Source organism: Arvicola amphibius, chromosome 5, assembly GCF_903992535.2.
Source record: "Arvicola amphibius chromosome 5, mArvAmp1.2, whole genome shotgun sequence".
NCBI classification, from domain to species: Eukaryota; Metazoa; Chordata; class Mammalia; order Rodentia; family Cricetidae; genus Arvicola; species Arvicola amphibius.
Genome location: NC_052051.1, coordinates 148,217,759 through 148,239,530, shown reverse-complemented (window position 1 = coordinate 148,239,530; position 21,772 = coordinate 148,217,759). Strand labels below are relative to the sequence as shown.

Sequence of the window (21,772 nt, the reverse complement as noted above, 5' to 3'; positions counted from 1 at the left end):
GCCAGTCTAAGACGGCTTTAAAAAAAATAATCAAATAATTAGGCTACAAAATAAAATCCTGTCTCAAAAATTTAAAACCCCACCAAATACAGAAATATCTATTAGCTGATGAATGAACAAAAAAAATGTGTACTCATAAGGCAGAAAGTAACTGAGCAATGGAAAGTATCTGGCTTATCTGACCATTCTGTAAAGGAAGCAGGTCACAGAAGACCACATATAAGATACCATCTATACATGTCTACTAGACTATTCATGCAGGCTAATGCATGGGGAGGGGTGGTTTAAAGTCAACACAAACACAGTGGTGTAAAACAATAAAAAAGAAAACCTTTCCCCACCCCTTTCAGCCCCCAGAGGCTGCTCCTTTATCTTGAGTCAACATCCCCTCCTTTAAAACCAGCAAGGCCCAGGCTGAGTCCAGGGCACATCATGTCATGACACATCACACGACTGATGAGTCTTCCCTCCGTTCCTATTGCGTTTTCAAAAATCCTTGTGTTCACACTGGCCCTCCTGGACATTAACTTCCTCACTTCAAGGTAAACTGAGGGACAAGCTTAATTTCACCTGCTGCCCTCACTGCCCTTCACCTCATAAAGTTACACATTCACAGAGGTCAGGGACTAGACATGGTCCCTACCTCTAGCTACATTTTTTGAAAAACCTAGCTATTGAGTCTTTGAGAAGTCAAAATTCTAGTTACCCTACATTACCATGTAACTATCATTTTCTTTGTAACAGTTTACATGAGACACTGTTTTTACCTGTTAAATTAGCAATTATCAAAACACAAAAAAAGGGGGAAGGAGCTGGAGAGACAGCTCAACAGTTACAGACACTCGCTGCTCTGGAGGTTGATTCCCAGGAATCACATCAGATAGTTCACAACCAAGTGTAACTACAGCTTCAGGGAATCCTACGTACATGTGTGCACGCACAGAGAGAGGGAGGGAGGGAGAGAGGGAGGGAGGGAGGGAGAGAGGGAGGGAGGGAGGGAGAGAATTAAATATTTTTTAAAGTCCAAAGGTTTTAAACTGACAACAGTGAGAAAAACAAGGCCTCTGAGATACTGTGGTTTGTTGGTAAAGCTTCCTTGGAACAAGCTGGAATACTTACTAAAATTACAAATGCACACACAATTCTGACCCAACAATTTCACTTCCAGGAACGCATAGTAGAGATAAATTTATATGCGTGTGAAACAATACACATAGCACTATGAAGTAACAAAACACTAGAAACAGTCTAAATGCCCATAAACAGAAAGCTGATTAAACATATTTAAAGGCTACTCTGAAGCCATTAAAAAAAATAAAGCCATGATTTATATGCTTACATATGCATGACAGATTTTACTTAACTGGAAGAGAAAGCAAGGGAGAGAATGGTTTAAAGATACCGTTTGTATTTACACAGATTTTTCAGACTAAATAGGATGAGTAGAAATAGCTTCACCACTGCCTCTAGGAATCAACAGCAATGCTGCTGGCAAACGAGCTGGATAGAGAAAGAGACAGGTTCAAAACTACATCCCACTTTTCCTTCTTTCCATAGTTTCTGCTAAGCACATAACGAGGGCAAAAGAACCCTGCAAAACAGCATGTTGACGGCACACAGCCTCCTATCAGAATTTTCAGTCTCCAGGAAGAGGCTTACCTGCTGGTTGGCGCAGGGAAAGAAAACGAAAAGAGCTGATTCCAGAAGGGGTCATTTTCAGAGATAGACTCAGTGCCTGATAGCTTTTTTAAGTACTCATTTTTAGGAAGGTCACTGATCCTGCTGCTGTTCGATCCCATCTTCTGTGCAGTAGACAACTCGTCCTCACATAGGCATGTCCACGAGACAATCTAATAAAAAAAATGGGAAGAATATTCAAACCGTTCAAAATAAATGCCACACTTTGATAACACTGACCTAGACAGATAGATAAGCCTGCACCCCCTCTAAAGGCCCACACAGCTCTCTTCATCTGCTGATGTGGGATTCCCCTCTGTATGCTGTGAATATCATTGGTTAATAAAGGAACTGCTTTGAGCCTATAGCAGAGCTATAGAGGAAAGAGCTAGGTGGGGAAAACTAAACAGAATGCTGGGAGAGAGAAGGGCAGAGTCAGAGAGAAGCCATGTAGCCCTGCCAGACACAGACGTCGGAACTTTACCCAGTAAGCCACAGCCACGTGGCAATACACAGATTACTAGAAATGGATTAAATTAAGATATAAGTGTTAGCCAATAAGAAGCTAAAGCTAATGGGCCAAGCAGTGTTTTAAATAATATAGTTTCTGTGTGAGTATTTCAGGGCTGAGCTGATGAGCAGCCAGGAACCAACAAGCGGCCTCCCTACTACAATCTGCAAATACACTGGACCCCAGACCCAAAATCCCAAGGGAAGAAATGGGACTGCAGTCTACCAGAGTCAGTACAAACACACAACTGCCCATCTGTGCTTATCTCACGTAGCTCTGGGCTGGAGGGACGGCTCTGTAGTTACAAGCACCGGAGTTCAGATCCCAGCACCCAGGTAAGATAGTAACTGCAGCTCCAAGAGAACCCACCTTCTTTTTCAGTCTCTGCAGACATCTGCCCACACACGTGTGCATACAAAGATCCCATTACAAAGATGCACACATGCGCTTGAGTGAAAAAATAAACTAAACCTTAAAAAAAAAGATAAATATGTCCCTTCATAATAAAGGTCCTGGAAAGACTACAGACAAGGGACATACCTCAACATAATAAAGGCGAAATACAGCAAGCCCACAGCCAACATCAACCTAAATGACGAGAAACTCAAAAGCATTTTCACTAAAATCAGGAACAAGACAAGGTTGTCCACTCCCTCCACAGCTATTCAATACAGTATGTGGAGTCTCAGAGTAATAGGACAACTGAAGATAAAGGGGCTACAAAGAAGAAAGGAAGGAGTCAAATGTATCTTTACTTGAAAGCTTGATATTTATTTCATGTGTATAGGTATTTTGCCTGCATGTAAATCTGTGCACCACATGCCTGTAGTGCCCACCAGGAGCCAGAAGACCGTGTTGGAGCCCCTGAAACTGGAGTTTAAAAGCTGAGCCATTTCTCCATCCCCCTGGTTCCTGCATTTTCAAGACAATATCTTATGTAGTTCTGGCGGGTCTTTTACTTGTTACGTAGTCAAAGATGACTTTGAACTCTTGGTCTTCCTACTTCTATGTCCCATATGCTAGGATCTCGGGGTGCGCCACCACATCAAGCTTTCAAGTGGCCATTTCTGCTTACTTCTGACCTTCACCCTACTAGTGACATGGCTAAGCTGGTAACACAAAGAGAGGAAAATAGCAGAGCGGTGGCAGCAACTGTTGTAGCAATAACAGGAGAGGTGGCCTGGAAGTCCAGAGAGCAGCTGGGGCAAAAACAGGGAGCAGAGAGACGGCGAAGAGCTGAAGCCAAGAGATTATATATGTCTGAATCTGTGGAGGGGGTTCATATAGCTGCCAACCCTGCAGGGTCAAGGGTCTGAGCTACCTTAGGCCCGTAAGCTATACTACTGTCTCACAGACTGAAGAGCCTGAGAGCTGTAGGAGTTGCAGCTACAGGGCAAAGATATCGGGAGCCCTAAAATTAGCCAGCGCCACCTGCGGTTCTGGCTACTGCTGCTTAAAACTCAGAGAGACAATGTTCCAGTGTCTGCTTGAACTGGAGTTAAGAGCACTGAATCCTCAGGGGTTAGGGTTAGAGCTACAAAATCTGAGTCTGAGGCTAGCCCCTAAGGACACAAAAGGGACCAGAATTGCCAGACTGGAAGAGTTTCTCCACACCACTCACAATTCCTATCTGGGGAGTGAAAATACCTGCAACAAACTGAATTAGGGGAACAAAAACATACTAAAGTTATATACATATACATGCAAACATACATGTGTATATATGTGTGGGGTGTGTGTGTGTGTCTGAATTTGTGAGACAGGGTTTCTTGAAATGGGGCTGCTCTGTAACTTGCTGTAGACCAGGCTGGTCTTAAACTCAGAGATTCCCTGCCTCTGCCTCCCGAGCACTGGGACTAATGTAATGGTGTGCACCACCGTGCCCAGCCAATCCTACAGTTACATTAACACAGGGAGAAACTAGGTGAAAGGTGAGAAGCACACAGGACTTTCTTCTGCTGTGTTTAAAAAGTATAAAAGACTCATAAGACGAACTGAAACACCGAAATTCAGAAATCTAACCTTCAAGGGCTGGAGAGATGCCTCACTGATTAAAAACACTTGCTGCTCTTGCAATGAATCTGGGTTTGGGTCCCAGCACCTATGTGGTGGCTGATAACCATGCTTAACTCTAGTTCCAAGGGATCTGATGTTCTCTTCTGGTTCTATGGGCACCAAGCATGCATGTGATACATACATACATGTAGGCTAAACACACATACATATGAATGTAAGAATAAATAAATGCTTAAAAGAAAAAACCTAATCTGCAATTGTCAGAAAGCTTCCAACAAATCAGACTCACAGGTACTTCTTCACTTCTTACAGACCAGCTAAGCTCATTTTACACAGCAATTCACTTCCTTTCGCAGTGCCTACATTATCACACAACCAGATATTAGGATCTTACATGCCACTCAGTATCTGAGGATGCTCTGCCAATTCCACTGGTGTCCAGAGATGACTTAACCCGCTCAAATCTCACTCAAACCTGAAGGAGCTCCCACGATGGCAGCACACTAACCAGTGTTCATCTGAGGCATGATCTCTGCTAATTAAAAACTAAACGATCCTCTCCTAACAGCAAAATATGCACCAGGGTTTCCCAAAGTATGTATTAGAACTCTCCATTCAAGCCATTAGCCACTAACACTGTGGAGAACAGCCCTCGTCTTCTTCCACCGACCGGAGGGCCTTTTTACCAAGTTCTGCCACCCTTTTTTGAAAGTCTTTCACTGTAGCCTATCCTGACCTTGAATTCACAATCCTCCTAGCTCCCAAGTGCTAGCAGGACAGATGTGTGCCACAATACTGGCTTAAAATCTTCTACTTGTCCAGTTATCTGTGACCTCAGACTAAGTCTCACTGAAGGTTTTTGAAAAAGCAAACTGTGGTGATTTGAGTAAGAACAGCCCCCATAAGCTCATATATTTGAATACTTGGTCAAGGGACTAGATAGGGATTAGGAGGTATGCCCTTGTTGGAGTAAGTGTGGCCTTGCTGGAGGAAGTGTGTCACTGGGGGTGGGCTCTGGGGTTCCAAAGGCTCAAGTCAGTGTCTCTTTCTTCCTGGTGTCTTCCTGGTAGTCAGATGTAGAACTGTTAGTGACCTCTCCAGCACCGTGTCTGCTTGTGCCCCGCCATGCTTCTGCCATGACAATAACAGACTGAACCTCTGAAACTGTAAGCCAGCCCCAACTAATATTTTCCATTCTAAGAGTTGCCATGGTCATAGTGTCTCTTCACAGCAAGAGAATAGTGACTAAGACACAAACAAACAAAGAGGCCATAACAATTTGTTTACAGCTACACATCAGGAGACTATGCTAATTAGCAGTCAACACTGTAGACCTACCACTAATATCCTGGATAAACACCTCCAAGTGCGTGGGTAAAAATGGGTTGGTTAAGAAAGAGGTTTACCAGCATAAGCAATTATGTCTGTCCTCCCCTGGCTCTCTACAGACAGGATTTTGCTTCTGTAGGCTTTATTAAAGAATAAGATGATGTCAGATTAGAAGATATGAGAAGCATGACAGTTTGCTTCAAATGAAAAAGAACAGTATTTTACTTTCCCTATGGTAGCTTAAGGGAGTCCATGAAAACATGTCTGAGAATGTACTCAGCTGGTACACTGCTTGCATGGCATGCTAGAGGCCTGGCTTTGATCCCCAGAGTGGTGGCTGGGGCAGGAAAGATGGCTCAGTGCTTAAGAGTACTGTATGCTCTTCCAGAGGACCTGTGTTCAATTCCCAGTACCCACATATATGGCAGCTCACAACTGTCTGTAACTCCAGTTCCAAGGGATCCTATAGAGACACACATGGCAAAACACCAATGCACATAAAATAGAAATAAACAAGTTCAAAAGACAAAAAACCAAGCATAGCGGCTCACACCTGTAATCCCAGCACCATGAGGTATACACAGGAGACTAAGTAGTTCCAGATGCAAAGCAACTTGAAGGTCAACCTGAGTTACAGGAGATGCTGCTTCAAAAATGCAGTCAGTGAAAACAATGTACTTTTGGTGTGGGAAGTCCTTCTGTATATATGTTGCCTTTATTAGTTAATAAAGAAGCTGCTTTCAGCCAATGGCTTAACAGAATATAGCCAAGCTGGAAGAAATATAGAGAGAGAGACAGGCTGAGTCAGGGAGAAGCTATATAGCCGCCAGCAGGGGCAGACGCACCAGAACCTTGCTGGTAAACCACAGCAATGTGGCAATACACAGATTAATACAAATGTGTTAATTTAAGATATGAGTGAACCAGAAATATGCTTAAACTATTGGTCAAATGGTATCACAAATAATATAGTTTTTGTGTGCTTATTTCGTGGTCTGGGCAGCCAGGAACAAGCAGCCTTCTGCTAACCTCCACCTACATACTTTGGAGTTTATCAGGTACATGAATGGTTCATCTTCAAGAGAACAAAATTTCACTGAGAAATTTGCCTTCTTTCCCTCTGAGACCTGGTTCAGATATGGCATCTAAAGGACACACCATGGAAAGGAACTCTGTTGTCCCATGCCCTAGCCATTTAATTTCTCAAGACAGAGGACACAGTTATCAGTTTCTCTGGGGTGTGGTTCTCAGATGTCCCACGTGCACTTGCCCTGCTTACACTGTCCGTGGCCTGTGATACAAGCCTCTTCACTTTGTTGACACAGAAACTATGGGTAGCATTGACAGTCATTTCTGTCTATACGTGAAGAACTTCATCCCTTCTCAAACGGTCCAATAAAGCAGTGGTAACTGAAGAATACTTTTGCTGATGGACATTTAGGGAGTTTACAGACTTTTGATATCTGAACCATTTGTATCTTACAGTTGTACCAACTAACATTCACATCAGCAGTGCTTTAGTTTCCCACTCCAGTCACAACTGCTTAAACTACTTCATTCTTACTAATAGGTTAAAAAAAGTTTTTCAGTATGTTTTTAATTTGTATGCCTCCTACTATGAATGAGACCCCCCCCCCAACACACACACACACACACACACACACACACAAACACACTGTTCATTTTATACTGACTTAAAAAATAAACATTTTCTCTTTTCTTTTGGTTCTTTTTTTTTGTTTGTTTGTTTTTGTTTTTCAAGACAGGGTTTCTCTGAGTAGTTTTGTAGACTGTCCTGGCACTAACTCTGTAGACTAGGTTGGCATCGAACTCACAGAGATTTGCCAACCTCTGTTTCCTGAGTGCTGGGATTAAAGGCATGTACCACCACCACCCAGTTAAACATTATTTTCAAAACAGGTTACATCACAAAGGTAAATATAAAATAACTGCTCAGATCCATTTGGTTAGAAGTATGAATAAAGATTGCACACTAACTAGGAAGGAGGGGCCAGAACACTGAGAAAAATTAGGGGTCCAGCCGGGCGGTGGTGGCGCACGCCTTTAATCCCAGCACTCGGGAGGCAGAGGCAGGCGGATCTCTGTGAGTTCGAGGCCAGCCTGGTCTACAAGAGCTAGTTCCAGGACAGGCTCCAAAAAAGCTGCAGAGAAACCCTGTCTCGAAAAACCAAAAAAAAAAAAAAAAAAAAAAAAAAATTAGGGGTCCACCAAGCATGAAGTATGGGGTCTCCTCACTTCCCTCTCCCTCGAAATGCTGCAATAGTTCCTTCTTCTTAGTGATGACACAGCCATGCTGTGTCAGAGGGGACACAGCATCTCCATAAGAATAGAAAACTGGAGGTGGGTTAAAGAGAACGGCAGCCCCTGAGCACTCATGGTCACCACGAAGTCCGGAGACTGTGTCCCCAGTCCAGGGGCAAAAGGTCAGAGCTCAGGGACAACTAACAAAAGCTTGGCTAGCGCATCCTTGGATAGCTGCCCCGCCCAAGAAGCAGCAGCAAAGTGTCACTGGCTGTCCTTGTCATCCCACCTTGACTGGAGTGACAGAGAGGAACAGGCCACGGAAAGAAGGGAGAGCAGCACTCTGCCTCTGCACAGAGCTCCATCTGCTCCCCACTCCCATGAAGGCAAAGCTAACAACTGAGTTCCACGGGCACCTCTTCTGCCATGACTCAACAAGAATTCCTAACACATGCACACAAACACACTCACGGATGCACACATAAACGTGATCACGTGCTTCCATTTTAACTGGAACCTCCCCAAGCCTTAACTGATGAGAAACAGATGAAGATGGAGCTGGAAAAGCCCCACCGTCCAATCACCAGCAGAGACCCAGAGCCTTCCCCTCCCTATGCACCAGAAGACTTCAGAAGGTTCCAGCCCTTCTTTTAAAAGTTTAACAGTGGGGGCTGGAGAGATGGCTCAGAGGTTAAGAGCATTGCCTACTCTTCCAAAGGTCCTGAGTTCAATTCCCAGCAACCACATGGTGGCTCACAACCATCTGTAATGGGGTCTGGTGCCCTCTTCTGGCCTGCAGGCACATACACAAGAGAATACTGTATACATAATTAATAAATAAATATTTAAAAAAAAAAGGGGGGGCTGGAGAAATGGCTCAGTGGTTAAGAGCATTGCCTGCTCTTCCAAAGGTCCTGAGTTCAATTCCCAGCAACCACATGGTGGCTCACAACCATCTGTAATCAGGTCTGGTGCCCTGTTCTGGTCTTCAGGCAGAGAGAATATTGTATACATAATAAATAAATAAATATATTTAAAAAAACAAAAAAAAAATAAAAATAAAAGTTTAACAGTAACTGATTCCATCTTCCGGTTTCACTAATGATTTCCATACTACTACTATTCTCAAACCACTCCTTCTAGCCCTAAACTCTGATCAGGAGGCCACTTCTATCAATATCCCTAAAATCCTTAGGATTTTATGTTTTCTTTTTTAAAATGTAGATGAGTGTTCTGCCTATGTGTTAGCACATAAGCTATGCCTTAAAGAGAAGCACGCTGTTCCTGATGCTTGCCGCTTTCAGCCTTTCAAAGGAGCAACTTTCATGCATGGAGAAAAGACCACCATCGCAACACACACGAAACTGATTCCATCTCCTCCCACACTGCTTTTCCCGTCACCTCCTCGTCCCTCCCCACAAGTTCCCATTATGTAAAAAAGAGCCTGAAATGACATATTCCACATTATATAAAATGCGTCTCCCTAGGTGGATTACTCCTGAGAGCCAAGAGTCAAGACTTTTTTCCTTATCCCTAATTAACCTCCAGCACACTGCTAAAAGAAAGTACTCAAAGATGCTTGCTGAAATAGCCATGGTCCAAGTTAATAAACACAGAAAAAGACCTCCAGCCTAAATTAAGAGTAGAATACATTGTTTAAAACAACAAAGGGTCTCAGTAGTTAAGAGCGCTTCCACAGGACCTGAGTTCGGTTCCCAGCACTCCTGTTTGAAAGCTCACAACCACTTGCTAACTCTAGCTCTAAGGAATGCAATGTTCTTTTTCCAGGCTGCTGCAAACACACACGTAGCATATATTTTCACAGACAAACACATCGTAAGTAAAAATTTAAAGGAGAAATCTAAAAAATTAATTTTTTTTGTTTTGTTTTTTTTTTTGTTTTGTTTTTCGAGACAGGGTTTCTCTGTAGCTTTGGAGCCTGTCCTGGAACTAGCTCTTGTAGACCAGGCTGGTCTCGAACTCACAGAGATCCACCTGCCTCTGCCTCCTGAGTGCTGGGATTAAAGACGTGCACCACCGCCGCCTGGCTAAAAGTTAAATGTTTTAAAGCACTGTTTTTAGCCCATCAGAGTAGTAAAGGCTTACAAACTGCTAACAGCATGAGGACTCTAAGAAGTTGACAGAGCATCACCAGCAGAGACTCTAAGTCACTGGATGCAGGTGGGTGCACGCTGAGTGCCCAGTGTGTCGACAGCAGGATCACATCCAAAACTCCTGAGGCAAGGAGCAGGAGATGGGAGTGGCTGGAGAAAGTATCTCCCTCACCCTCAGCAGGTGTCCAGGCTCAAAGGCATGGACAGACTCCCTCCGAGGATCACATTGCCACACAAGGACCTTCTTTAGCATGGAGTCATGGGATCTGAGCACCAATCACTGTGATAGCAACACAAGGCAGCCTTTCTGGCTCACTTAGCCCTACACACAAGCATTCCTGTACCTCCAAATGGGGAGAATTAAGCCCCTAACACCTATTCGTGCCAATCTGGGTTCCGGAAAATCTAATAAAGGGAGGTATACTCGGTGCTTCTTCTTACCTTCCCATTCCACTTGCCTACTCTAACACGATACCCAAAAGGAAGCTAGGAAACAGGGCTTCTCCCCAGCCCTGCTTACTACAGAGGAAGCACAAATCTAAGATGAGAGGAGATGAACACCAATGCTGGGGTTCATGTGCATGCAAAATGAGAACCTAGTAGGTGAGGCAGAACAAAGGCAAAGGGATATTACATTCTCTGACATCTAAGGTTTTCATATAGTTAGCCTTTGCCTTGCTACAGGTCAGCTTCATAAAGGAAGGGCTTTCTATCCGCATTCTAAGAACACCTATCTCGCAGATGAACTAACGCACGCTGACACGTTCTATGGATGCAATGCCCATCATGCTGTTGTTAGAACAGTAACCTAGACAGTTTACACAAATGCTTTATCCCTGTCTTCACTTGGGGATAAATTACACTGTAGGATCAGCACACAATAAAACACTTTGAAAATAAGCTGGATCTTAAATGTGTAAAAATGTGAAGAAATTCTGTGGTGGTCGGAGTAAGAATGGCCCCATAGGCTCATATATTTGACTGCTTAGCCACCGGGGAGTGGTGCTGTTTGAAAGAACTAGAGGTGTGGCCTTGTTGGAGGACATGTATCACTGGAAATGGGCTTTGAGATTTCAAAAGCCCATGCCAGGCCCAGTCTGTCTCTTTCTCTGCCTACAGATGAGGATGTAGAACTCGGCTACTTCTCTAGCACCATGTCTGCCTACAAGCCAACACACTGTGATGAAAATGGACTAACCTCTGAAAGTGTAGGCAAGCCCACAGATAAATGCTTTCTTTTATAAGGGTTATCTTGGTCATGATGTCTCTTCACAGCAGCAGAACAGTGTCTGAGACAGAAGTCGGTACCAGGGACTAGGGTACTGCTGTGACAGGCCTGGCCATGCTGTTTGTTGGAGGAATATAAAAGATTTTGGGGCTTTGGACCAAAAAAGCAGCTGGAAGCTTTAAGCAGGGCTTAGCAGCCATCCTAGTAGAAGCATGGAAGACAGTGCCAAGAGCAATTTGAACTGTGGGGGCCCAGCCCAAGGAGTTTCAGGGGGAAAGAGTATTAGTAAGTACTCTAGAGGCCATTTTTGTGATACTTAGGCAAAGAATGTGGCTGCCTTTTGCCCCTGCCCTAAAAACCTGCCTGAGGTTAAACTGCAGAGTTTTTGATTAATGGCTTTGGTAGAACTTTCAAGGTAGCCCAGTAGTTACTCTGTCCTGTGGTTATTAGTAACCACTCTTTCTCTGATCTATAATGAAACTTATCTGCACAGATTGTGAACCACTGCTTTAGAGTCAAGATAAAAAGGAGGTTGCAGACTCTCCCTCCAAGGCTAAGGAAAGTCAGAGACCAGGCATGCGTCAGGGGTGTCCTTGCATGGATGCCTAGAGGGACCAGAGTGAAGCTGTGAGGGTAAGACTCAGATTGTTTAAGATGTTAGACACCTACCAAAGAGAGCTGCTAACAGGGAATAGGACCAGTCAAAGAGAGAGAAGTGTATTGCAGTCAATAAAGCTGAAGGGAGTTGGAGATCTGAAGAACATTTTGGCATCAGACATGAAGATGCAGTTTGGGAGTTTGCCATGCTGGTTTTTGGTCTTGCAATGGTCCAGTATTTCCTCACATGCTTCCTTTCACCCCTTTAGGAATGGTAATGCATATTATGTACCATTGTATGTTGGAAGTATGTGATCTGGTTTTTTATTTTGATTTTACAGGGAATTATAGTTAAGATAGTTCCTTGAGTCTCTGAAGAGACCTTGAACTCTGGAGTTACTTTTAAACAGTACTATAATTGTTATACTCAAATATATAGGTTCATATATTTGAATGTTTAGTTACCAAAGAGTAGCATATTTGAAAGGATTAGAAGGATTAGGAGGTGTGGCCTTATTAGTGGATGAGTGTCACTGGGGGTAGAATTTGAGGTTTCAAAACTCTTGCCAAGCCGGGCGGCGGTGGCGCACGCCTTTAATCCCAGCACTCGGGAGGCAGAGGCAGGCGGATCTCTGTGAGTTCGAGGCCAGCCTGGTCTACAAGAGCTAGTTCCAGGACAGGCTCCAAAGCGACAGAGAAACCCTGTCTCAAAAAACCAAAAAAAAAAAAAAAAAAAAAAAAAAAAAAAAACTCTTGCCAAGCCCAGTATTTGTCTGTCTCTGTCTCTTTCTCTTTCTACCTAGGGATATGGATGTAGAACTCTTAGCTACTTCTCCAGCACCATGTCTGCTGATCACTACCATGCTCCCCACCATGGTAATAATGGACTAACCTCTGAAACCGAGCGAACCCACAATAAACGCTTTCTTTTATAAGAGCTGCCTTGGTCATGGTATCCCTTCACATCAATAGAACAGTGACTAAGACATATTCTAATTAACTCAAGCAAAACCAACAAAGAGAAAGTAAAGTCAAACAGGAGTAGGATCTTATCAATACACACAAACATGCCAGTTCTTCTACGAGACTTAGAGCTTGCCTATAAGAAACAATGGTCCAAAAGTGGTTACTTTTAAAGAATGGGACTAGGAGTCAGCAACATAGGACCTAGTAAAGGCAACTCTACCAAGCCCAACCACCCAAGCTTGGTCCCCAGGACTCACACATGCAAAGAGAGAACCAACTCTTCCCTTGCTGTCCTCTGACATCAAGACTTGCATAGTGGCATATGTGTGCCCCCACACACAAACATACAACAATAAAGATATAAATTGCATCTTAAATTATTTTTAAAGAAGCCGAATGGTGGTGGCACATGTCTTTAATCCCAGCACTCGGGAGGCAGAGGCAGGCAGATCTCTGTGAGTTCGAGGCCAGCCTGGTCTACAAGGGCTAGTGCCAGGACAGGCTCCAAAGCTACAGAGAACCCTCTCGAAAAGCTGAAAAAAAATATCTTTAAAGAACAGAGCTGGAGTCGGGCAGGGTGATCACTTTTAATATCAGAACTTGGAGGCAGAGGTAGGCAGATTTCTGAGTTCCAGGTCATTCACAGCTACATAGTGAGACCCTGTCTCAAAAAAAGAAAAAAAAAAGTTAAGAAAGAAAAGAATCTGTAGAACTGGAGAAAGAAATTTTATTCTGTCCTTCTGTACTGTTTAACTCCCCCCAACAATAAACATGCTATCATTTAAATTTTAAAAAGAAGGGAAACCTTGTGTTCTCTGTCTGCTCTCCTAAAAGGAGAACCCAATGTGCTTCAGGCTTGTGCCAGTGTCTCTAAGTGAGTAACTGAAGGTTATATACTTAGTCTTGACTTCTCAGTCAAAATTCAATCATAAATCTTTACTTAATGGACATTTTGATTTGATATCTGGCTCTCAAATAAAATATTTACATTGAATTCATCACTGTACCACCGAATAAGGAGCCACTTTAAAAGTCAGTGCTTCTACCAATACGATCACCATTCTTGGTTCATATTTCACTTACACAGCCAAGCATTCACCCCCACAAGGACTATTACAGACGGACAGCTAGGCATGAAGGTGATAACTAAGAAGAAAAAGTAACAAAACCAGGTCCCTGCCACTAATGAACAAAGCCCCTTTTTTTTGGAAAAGGGAAAATATTTGTGCTGTCCTTGTTACATATGGTAACATCAAACTGAGCCTGGCTCCCACTAAATAATTCGTTTGAAACATGAAGAGAAGATGCATGCAGTCTGCACTTTAAATGGGGGGGCTAACATAACACTTTTCTACCTGTGTAAATTATAGATCCTTAATTCATGCACCCCGTGGGAGCTCAATAAAGATTTATTAAACTGAAAAATAAAATAAATAATTTTTTTTATTTTTTTTAATTTTATTTATTTATTAAGTATACAGTGTTCTGCCAGAAGAGGGCACCAGACCCCATTACAGATGGTTGTGAACCACCATGTGGTTGCTGGGAATTGAACTCAGGACCTCTGGAAGAGCAGCCAGTGCTCTTAACCTCTGAGCCATTTCTCCAGCCCAAAATAAATAAATTTTAAAAGGGAGCTGGAGAGATGGCTCATTGATTAAGAACACTGACTGCTCTGCCAGAGGACCAGGGTTCAATTCCCAGCATGGCAGTTCACAACTGTCTGTAACTCCAAGATCTGACACCCTCACACAGAGATACACACAGGCAAAATGCCAATGCACATAAAATAATAATAATAAATAAATAAAACCTGTAAGCAAAAGATAGGTCAATAGATTAGGGTAATAACTATGCTGGAGTTATTTCTATCCAAGAAGCTATGGAAATACGACAGAATTTGAGGTCGAGTATGTACAATGGCACTTTCAATTAACCAAATTATTTCCCTTTCTTTCTTTCTCTCTTTCTCTTTCTTTCTTTCTTTCTTTCTTTCTTTCTTTCTTTCTTTCTTTCCTTAATTTGAGACAAAGAGATGGCTCAATGGTTAAAAGCATTCCTGCTTTTGCAGAGAATGTAGGTTTAGTTCCCAGCAACCACAACAAGCAGTTCAGAACCACCTGTAACTTCTGTTCCAGGGGATCCAATGCCATATTTTAGTCTCCTCTGGCACCTACACGCACGCCCAGATGTACATAAAATAATAAAATTTTTTAACATAAATATATTTTTGGTGTGTGCATATGGGGGAAGAACACATGCCATGAAGATGTGACACCATCTACACTAAAGAGAAATCTGATAGCTGGACCAGGTGACTAGAGAAACGGTCAATGGTCACTAACCAAAGAACACGGTAAGTGTAACAGGCACCAAGGGCTCATAGAGTGATGGGAAAGTCTCTGAAAGACTGCTCCAAGTGCTGTTACCATTCACCCAGCAATGAAAATAAGATAGGCAATGGAGGCGCACAAGGGCATCAAAGTCGAAGTCTTAAGAAGTCAGAGCAACACCTTTAATCCCAGCACTCGGGAGGCAGAGGCAGGCAGATCTCTGTGAGTTCAAGGTCAGCCTGGTATATAAGAATGAGTTCCAGGATAGTCAGGGTTATACAGAGAAACCCTATCTCAAAAAACAAAAAATAAGTAAATCAATAAATAAAATAAAAAGATGTAGGTCAAAAAAGACAAGAGCAGGGAGTGTGTATCCTAACCAGTGCTGCTAAGGAAACCCCAACCTGAGTGTCTGCCAAAAGGGACACCAACAGGAAGTGAGTCAGTTCACCCCATGGAACCCTGGGAAGATTCCAGAAATGTAGACAAGGAACCATGGAATCAAACCTGTACGGCGGCCTGTGGGACCTCGTCCATGGGACCAGCGGCTGACTGCAAGGACCTGTGACTCTATGGCCAAGGTGGGAGAGCAAGGAGGTAGAAGATGAATGCAGGGGGATCAAGCCTGCTCGTTACACAGTTACACAATAGGTTTCTAGCCTCTGAGGAATCCAAACTGCAACCCAGGACCAAGGATCGAGGATTCTCCCCCAGGATGCTTTAACAATTGCTTACCCACCCTTACAGCAATGCCTATCACTCCTCTAACAGGTGAGTGTGGAGGCGCATCCTTTAATTCTAGCACTCCAAAGGCAGAGGCAGGTGGATCTCTGTGAGTTCAAGGCCAGCTTGGTCTACAGAGCAAGTTCTCAAGTTCTGGGACAGTTACAGCAGTTACACAAAGAGACCCTGTCTTGAAAAAAGAAGGGGGGAAATGCCTCTAACATGAAATAGAGATGCCAAAACAAACCAGAGAAAGGACTCACAGAAAGCAGACTGATCTGAGAGAAAATTTAAGTTAACATGCTCCAAGAGATAATAAAGCTCAGCAGTCACAGTAACAACAGAAAACTTAATTTATTACCTACTATGTCCCTTAGGCCCTATGCTGCACTTCAAAACACACAGACTCATTTACTCTTCATTATCCAGTGAGGCGGGACTGGCTCTCACTGCCTGGCTCATGGAGAGCAAATTGTGGTACTCGGATCAAATCTAGCCAGCTGCCTAAATAACAACTTTTAAGTGCCTACCAAAAAAATCAATGAATACTTTTATGGCATGAAATGAAAATGTGGGTGTCCATGAGAAAGTCTTATTACAACACTGTGTGGTCCTTGGCTTACAAAGCTTTTCCTGCCACGCACACACAACATCCCAGTCCATTTCTACTGCTACTCCACACAGCGCAAGCTTCCAAGATGCACATACCTCAGCCGCACTTCAGGTCCAGGCACAGTGGCTCATGTCCATAAGCCCAGCACATGGGAGACTGAGGCAGGAGGACTGCTTCAAGCGTAAGGTCAAGCTGGACACAGAGTCTCTGACTAGCCTGCCTATAGAATGAGACTGTCTCACAAACACAAAAAAGGAAACAAAGTCATACATCTTCTAAAGTTCTTTTGACATTGTATCTATTATTTTTAACTATGTATACATGTACAGACATGTGTGGGTGGGACAGCATGAGTGCAGGTGCCTTGGAGGCCAGGAGGCCAGGCGGCCAGAGTATAAGAACGTCTAAAATTATGGGCAATTTGTGAGCCTCCGGGTACGAATGCTGGGAACTGAAGTCCTCTGCAAAACCAGTACAGGCTCTTAACCGATGAGCCATCTCTCTAGCCCCTTTAACAGTTCTTAAATTTTATTGATTTATGTGTACTGTGTATGTGAGTGTATGTCACATGTGTCAGAGTGCCTTGGCAATGGAGTTATAGCAGTTGTGAGCTGCCCGACAGGGGACTGGGATCTGAACTTGGGTCCTGGAGAAGAGACAGAAGTGCCGGACGTGGTGGCGCATGCCTTCAAACCCAGCACTCAGGAGGCAGAGGCAGGCAGATCTCTGTGAGTTTGAGGCCAGTCCAGTCTACAGAGAGAGTTCCAGGACAGCCAGGGCTGCATAGTAAGACCCTGTCTCAAATAAAAAAACAAAACAAAACAAAAAATTAGAAGTGCTTTTAAAGGCTTTTAAAAGAGATGTGTCCCTCCAACACATCTCTTATCTTACTTAATGTCAGGCATTTAACTGTTACTAGCACTGTAGCTATCTACCAGAAGAACACAACACAGCAAGCTTTGCAATTCACCGGAATACCCTAACCTGTACTGCCACACAGTGCTCAGGAGGGAGAGCAGGGATCAGCAAACTAGACCGTTTCAAACAAAGCACCTCATCACTCACAATGTCCTCCCAAAAATAACAAGGGAAAATGAGGCCACAACCAAATTTGATCTCAAAATGGTTCATCTGATAGCCAAGTAAAGAAAGACATGTATAAATGCTGAGTCAAACTGTATTACATTTCAGACGCCAAGAACTGTGTCCAGAGAAAAATATAATATTTGACTTAAATTTAACATTTAAAGTGAAAAGTTACTCAAAAAAAGAAAAAAAATAGTCTATGTGGAATAGTGATAGTTGTGATTATTTTCAAAAAATGCCGGAAAATATTAACCAGTAGCAGCTGGTGCTTGCTACCAAGCCTGGTGGCTTGCGTGCGGTCCCTGGAACCCATTGGCAGGAGGAGAGAACTGACTCTTGCAAGGTGTCCTGACCGCCACATGAACCCACCAATCAAAAGCTAGATTAAAGGAAGGAGAGCAGCCTGCAGTAGCATCTGTAAAGATGTGACCGACTGACAGCCCGTGGTGGATACTGTGGAACGAAGAGACTGAACAAACTTACAATCCCTGAAGGAATGCAAGATGTACAAACTCTGCGGGGTCTTGATATTATGTCCTAGGAACTCAGCCTAGTATTCGAAGGCCCAAGCGCTTCACAGAAAACCACTATTGACATACAGTCACTGCTCCAGCCCCTCAGTACAAGCAATTCTTTACTACCAATAATAATAAAAATAAAGATATAATGATAATAAATAATGGACTGGAGAGATGGCTCAGTGGTTAAGAATACTTGATCTTGCAGAGGACCTCAGCTCAATTCCCAGAACCCACATGGTAGCTCACAACTATCCATAATTCCAGTTCTAGGGAGAATCAACACCCTCTTCTCATCTCTGTGGGTACCAGGCACACACATGGTGCACAGACATACCTGCAAGCAAAACACTCACATACATAAAATAAATAAATCTAAAAAGAATGTTTAATAATAAAAGTCTTGTTTTTCTTTCTTTCTTTCTTTGTTTTGGTTTTTCAAGACAAGGTTTCTCTGTGCCTTTGGAGCCTGTCCTGGAACTAGCTCTTGTAGACCAGGCTGGCCTCGAACTCACAGAGATCCGCCTGCCTCTGCCTCCCAAGTGCTGGGATTAAAGGCCTGCGCCACCACTCCTCAGCTTTTTTGTTTGTTTGTTTTTGAGACTGGTTGCCAGACTGACCTTGCATTCAATCCCCCTACCTCAGACCCCTGAGTGCTGGGATTACAACTATGTACCACCAAACCTAGTTTAGGAAAACAAAACAAAACAAAATCCTCAAGATAGGGTCTCACAGAGCCCAAGCTGGGTTTAAATTTGTTACGTAGCCAATGATGGCCTTGAACTTGTGACCCTCCTACCTCTACCTACCTCTCAAATGCTGAGATGACAGGCATGGCTACCATGCCCAGGTTATAAAACGCTAAGGACAGACTCGGAGCCTCCTGTGCACTAAGGACACATCCCTCAACCTCAAGTGCTGAAATTACTGGCAAGTACCACCAGTTCGGGAGTGGGGGCAGGGGAGTCTTTCACTTTGCCTTTTAGCTCACAAGCCCTAAAATAATTATAATACCTACCAACTCTTAGCCTAAAAAAAAAAAAAAATTAAAACAAAGAATGCTTATTAGTTTACCTAAAATGACGTCAAACCCCAGCAGGTAGGGTGCGGGTGCATTCTCTAACCACTACATCCATCATATTATCTCTACAACACACTGCTTCATGAACCAAGAACAGGATATTACCAAAAAAGAAAACAATCTAGTCTAGGGACGATGGCTCAGTCAGTAAATTACTTGCCACAAAGACCTGAGTTCAGATTCCCAGTACCCAATAAAAAGCCCAAGGCAAGGCGCTGGATAGATAGCTCAGTGGTTAAGAGCATTGCCTGCTTTTCCAAAGGTCCTGAGTTCAATTCCCAGCAACCACATGGTGGCTCACAACCATCTGTAATGAGGTCTGGTGCCCTCTTCTGTCCTGCAGACAGACACACAGACAGAATATTGTATGCATAATAATAAAAAAAAAGCCCAAGGCAAGAGTGAATTCCAGAGACGGGGAAGGTTCCCAGAGTACACTAGCACGAAGAAAAGTAATTGTAGATACCCAACACTGACCACTGGCCTCCGTAGGCACACAATGCACACAGGCAAACACAGACACATGCAGATAGGGTATAATCAAAGAATAAAACAGGACCCTAAAATTAAAAACAGAATTAAAAAGCTGGGTGTGGCAGTGACCTTTAATCCCAGCTCTCTGGAGGCAGAAGCAGGTGGATCTCTTGAAAAGTTTGAGGCCAACCAGGGATACTTAATGAGATCCAGGTCACAGGTCAGCCAGGAATACATACCAAGTTTTTGTCTTAAAAAAAAAAAAAAAAAAAAAAAAAAACAACAACAACAGGGCTGGAGAGATGGCTCAGAGGTTAAGAGCATTGCCTGCTTTTCCGGAGGTCCTGAGTTCAATTCCCGGCAACCACATGGTGGCTCACAACCATCTGTAATGAGATCTGATGCCCTCTTCTGGTATGCAGGAAAACATGCTGTATATAACCGATAAATAAATCTTTAAAAACAACAACAACAACAAAAAAGAACAAGTTGGGCAGTGGAGGCACACACCTTTAATTCCAGGACAGCCAGGGATACCAAGAAAGATCCTGTCTCAAAAACATGAAGCCAGAGCATAAGCTGATACTTAATGCTTCACAGAGAGACTTACTACACAGCAAACATGATTTTATTTATTTGTTTGTTTGTTGATTTTTAAGACAGTACCTACTATACAACCCTGCCTGGTGTGGAACTCACTATGTAGGCTAGGCCGATCTCAAACTCTCAGAGATCTGCCTGCCTGTACCTCTCCTGGAGTTATGTGCCACCACACCCAGATAGAACATGCCTTCCTACTTCAAACATTACAGCCCTATAATTCATGTATCCCTACCAGTTCTAGATCAGTGAAGTCCACTCTTACGTATCGACGAACCCAATCCAGAACCTCCAGTGAGTGCCAGGGGTACCTATCTGATTGTCACCTGGTACCCCAAAAGCACCTCAAATTCAATGTCCCAATACTGAAATGAAGAGATACCCTTCTTCCGTCTACCTCCCCATACCTAATCAGGTTTCTACATCCAGAAACATGAATGGTAGACAGACATCTAAATGATTGATTATAGACTGGTTGGTTGATCTCCATTTCTCTCTCTAGCCAACATAAGGTAAATGTTAGTCCCATTTCTGCACATAAAAAAATTTAAAGTCAAAAAGGTTGACTATCTAGGTGTGGTGGCACATGCCTACAATTCCAGCACTCAGGAAACTGAGGCAGGAGGATCTCAAGGAGTTAGGGTCAGTCTTCTAGACTGCATCATGAGTTCAAGACCAGCTTAGGTGACAAACTAAGACTCCATCTCAAGGGGCAAGTGGTTAATAACACACCAAAGCAAACAAATGACAGAACTGGGGTCCAAATTTAGAGTTGTTTAAGTGTGTAGTCTGCAGGCCGCAAACAGAGAACTACTCACACAGCATGGCGGGAGATGCTACTGCCCCCAGAATCTCCAGACGTTCTTTCCATTTGCTAAAGAAATGTCCTTTCCAACCAGGCATATTCCTGTCTAACTAGAAGATACATTAGCATCTCCTAAGTAGACAGCCAGTTCTTGGCTCTCCTTCCCCTGCTGCTTAGATTTCTTAGCTCCAACTCCAGCAGTCCTCCTCCTGAACCCAAACATCAAGGTCTATGTCCTAGGAATGACAAAGAAACCACTCGGCCCCAAGACAATGGACTGCCAGACCTCCAGACTCCGTCCTGTGAGAGACACATTAGTCACATGCTAAAGCTAACCTGCTCCAGGTCGAAACCCTAATCCTAACAGATACCGGAGGCTTTGAAAGGATAAGAAAAAGGGTGGAGGACTGATCGCCTGAGATATTTTGAAGGAGTAGTTGTCAGAAATGTCTCTCATTCAAGTACTAACCAGCCCCCACCCTACTTAGCTTCTGACTTCAGTCAAGATTGGATGCGTTTAGGGTGTTATGGACATACACGAGTTTTCAGGATTGCAATCCCCACACTGAGGAGGCTGAGGCAGCTGCTGCAAAATCAGAATAAGGTTCTGCTACACAGTGAAAACCTGTCTCAAAAAAAAAAAAATCAAAATTTAATGACAAACTAACCCCAAAAGAAATGTACTATCAGGGGTGCTGCAGAGATGGCTCAGTGGTTAAGAACACTGGCTGCTCTTCCAGAAGAACAGGGTTTTGTTCCCAATACCCACATCGCAGCTCACACCCCTTTATGACCAGGTTCAGGGGAATCTGATGCCGCCCTCTTCTGGCCTCTGCAGG

General features: G+C 43.5%; 1 protein-coding gene across 5 annotated transcripts in view; it reads right to left on the bottom strand.

Moving 5' to 3' along the window:
• The window catches only part of Dym (dymeclin), a 267,246-nt gene that overhangs the window by 240,781 nt on the left and 4,693 nt on the right, over positions 1–21,772 (bottom strand). For all 5 annotated transcript variants that reach the window (XM_038330159.1, XM_038330164.1, XM_038330163.1 and 2 more), the window contains one exon: positions 1,660–1,850. In XM_038330159.1, coding sequence (XP_038186087.1) covers positions 1,660–1,799 — 140 coding nt within the window. In that variant the 5' untranslated portion in view covers positions 1,800–1,850. The remainder of the gene's footprint in view (positions 1–1,659; positions 1,851–21,772) is intronic.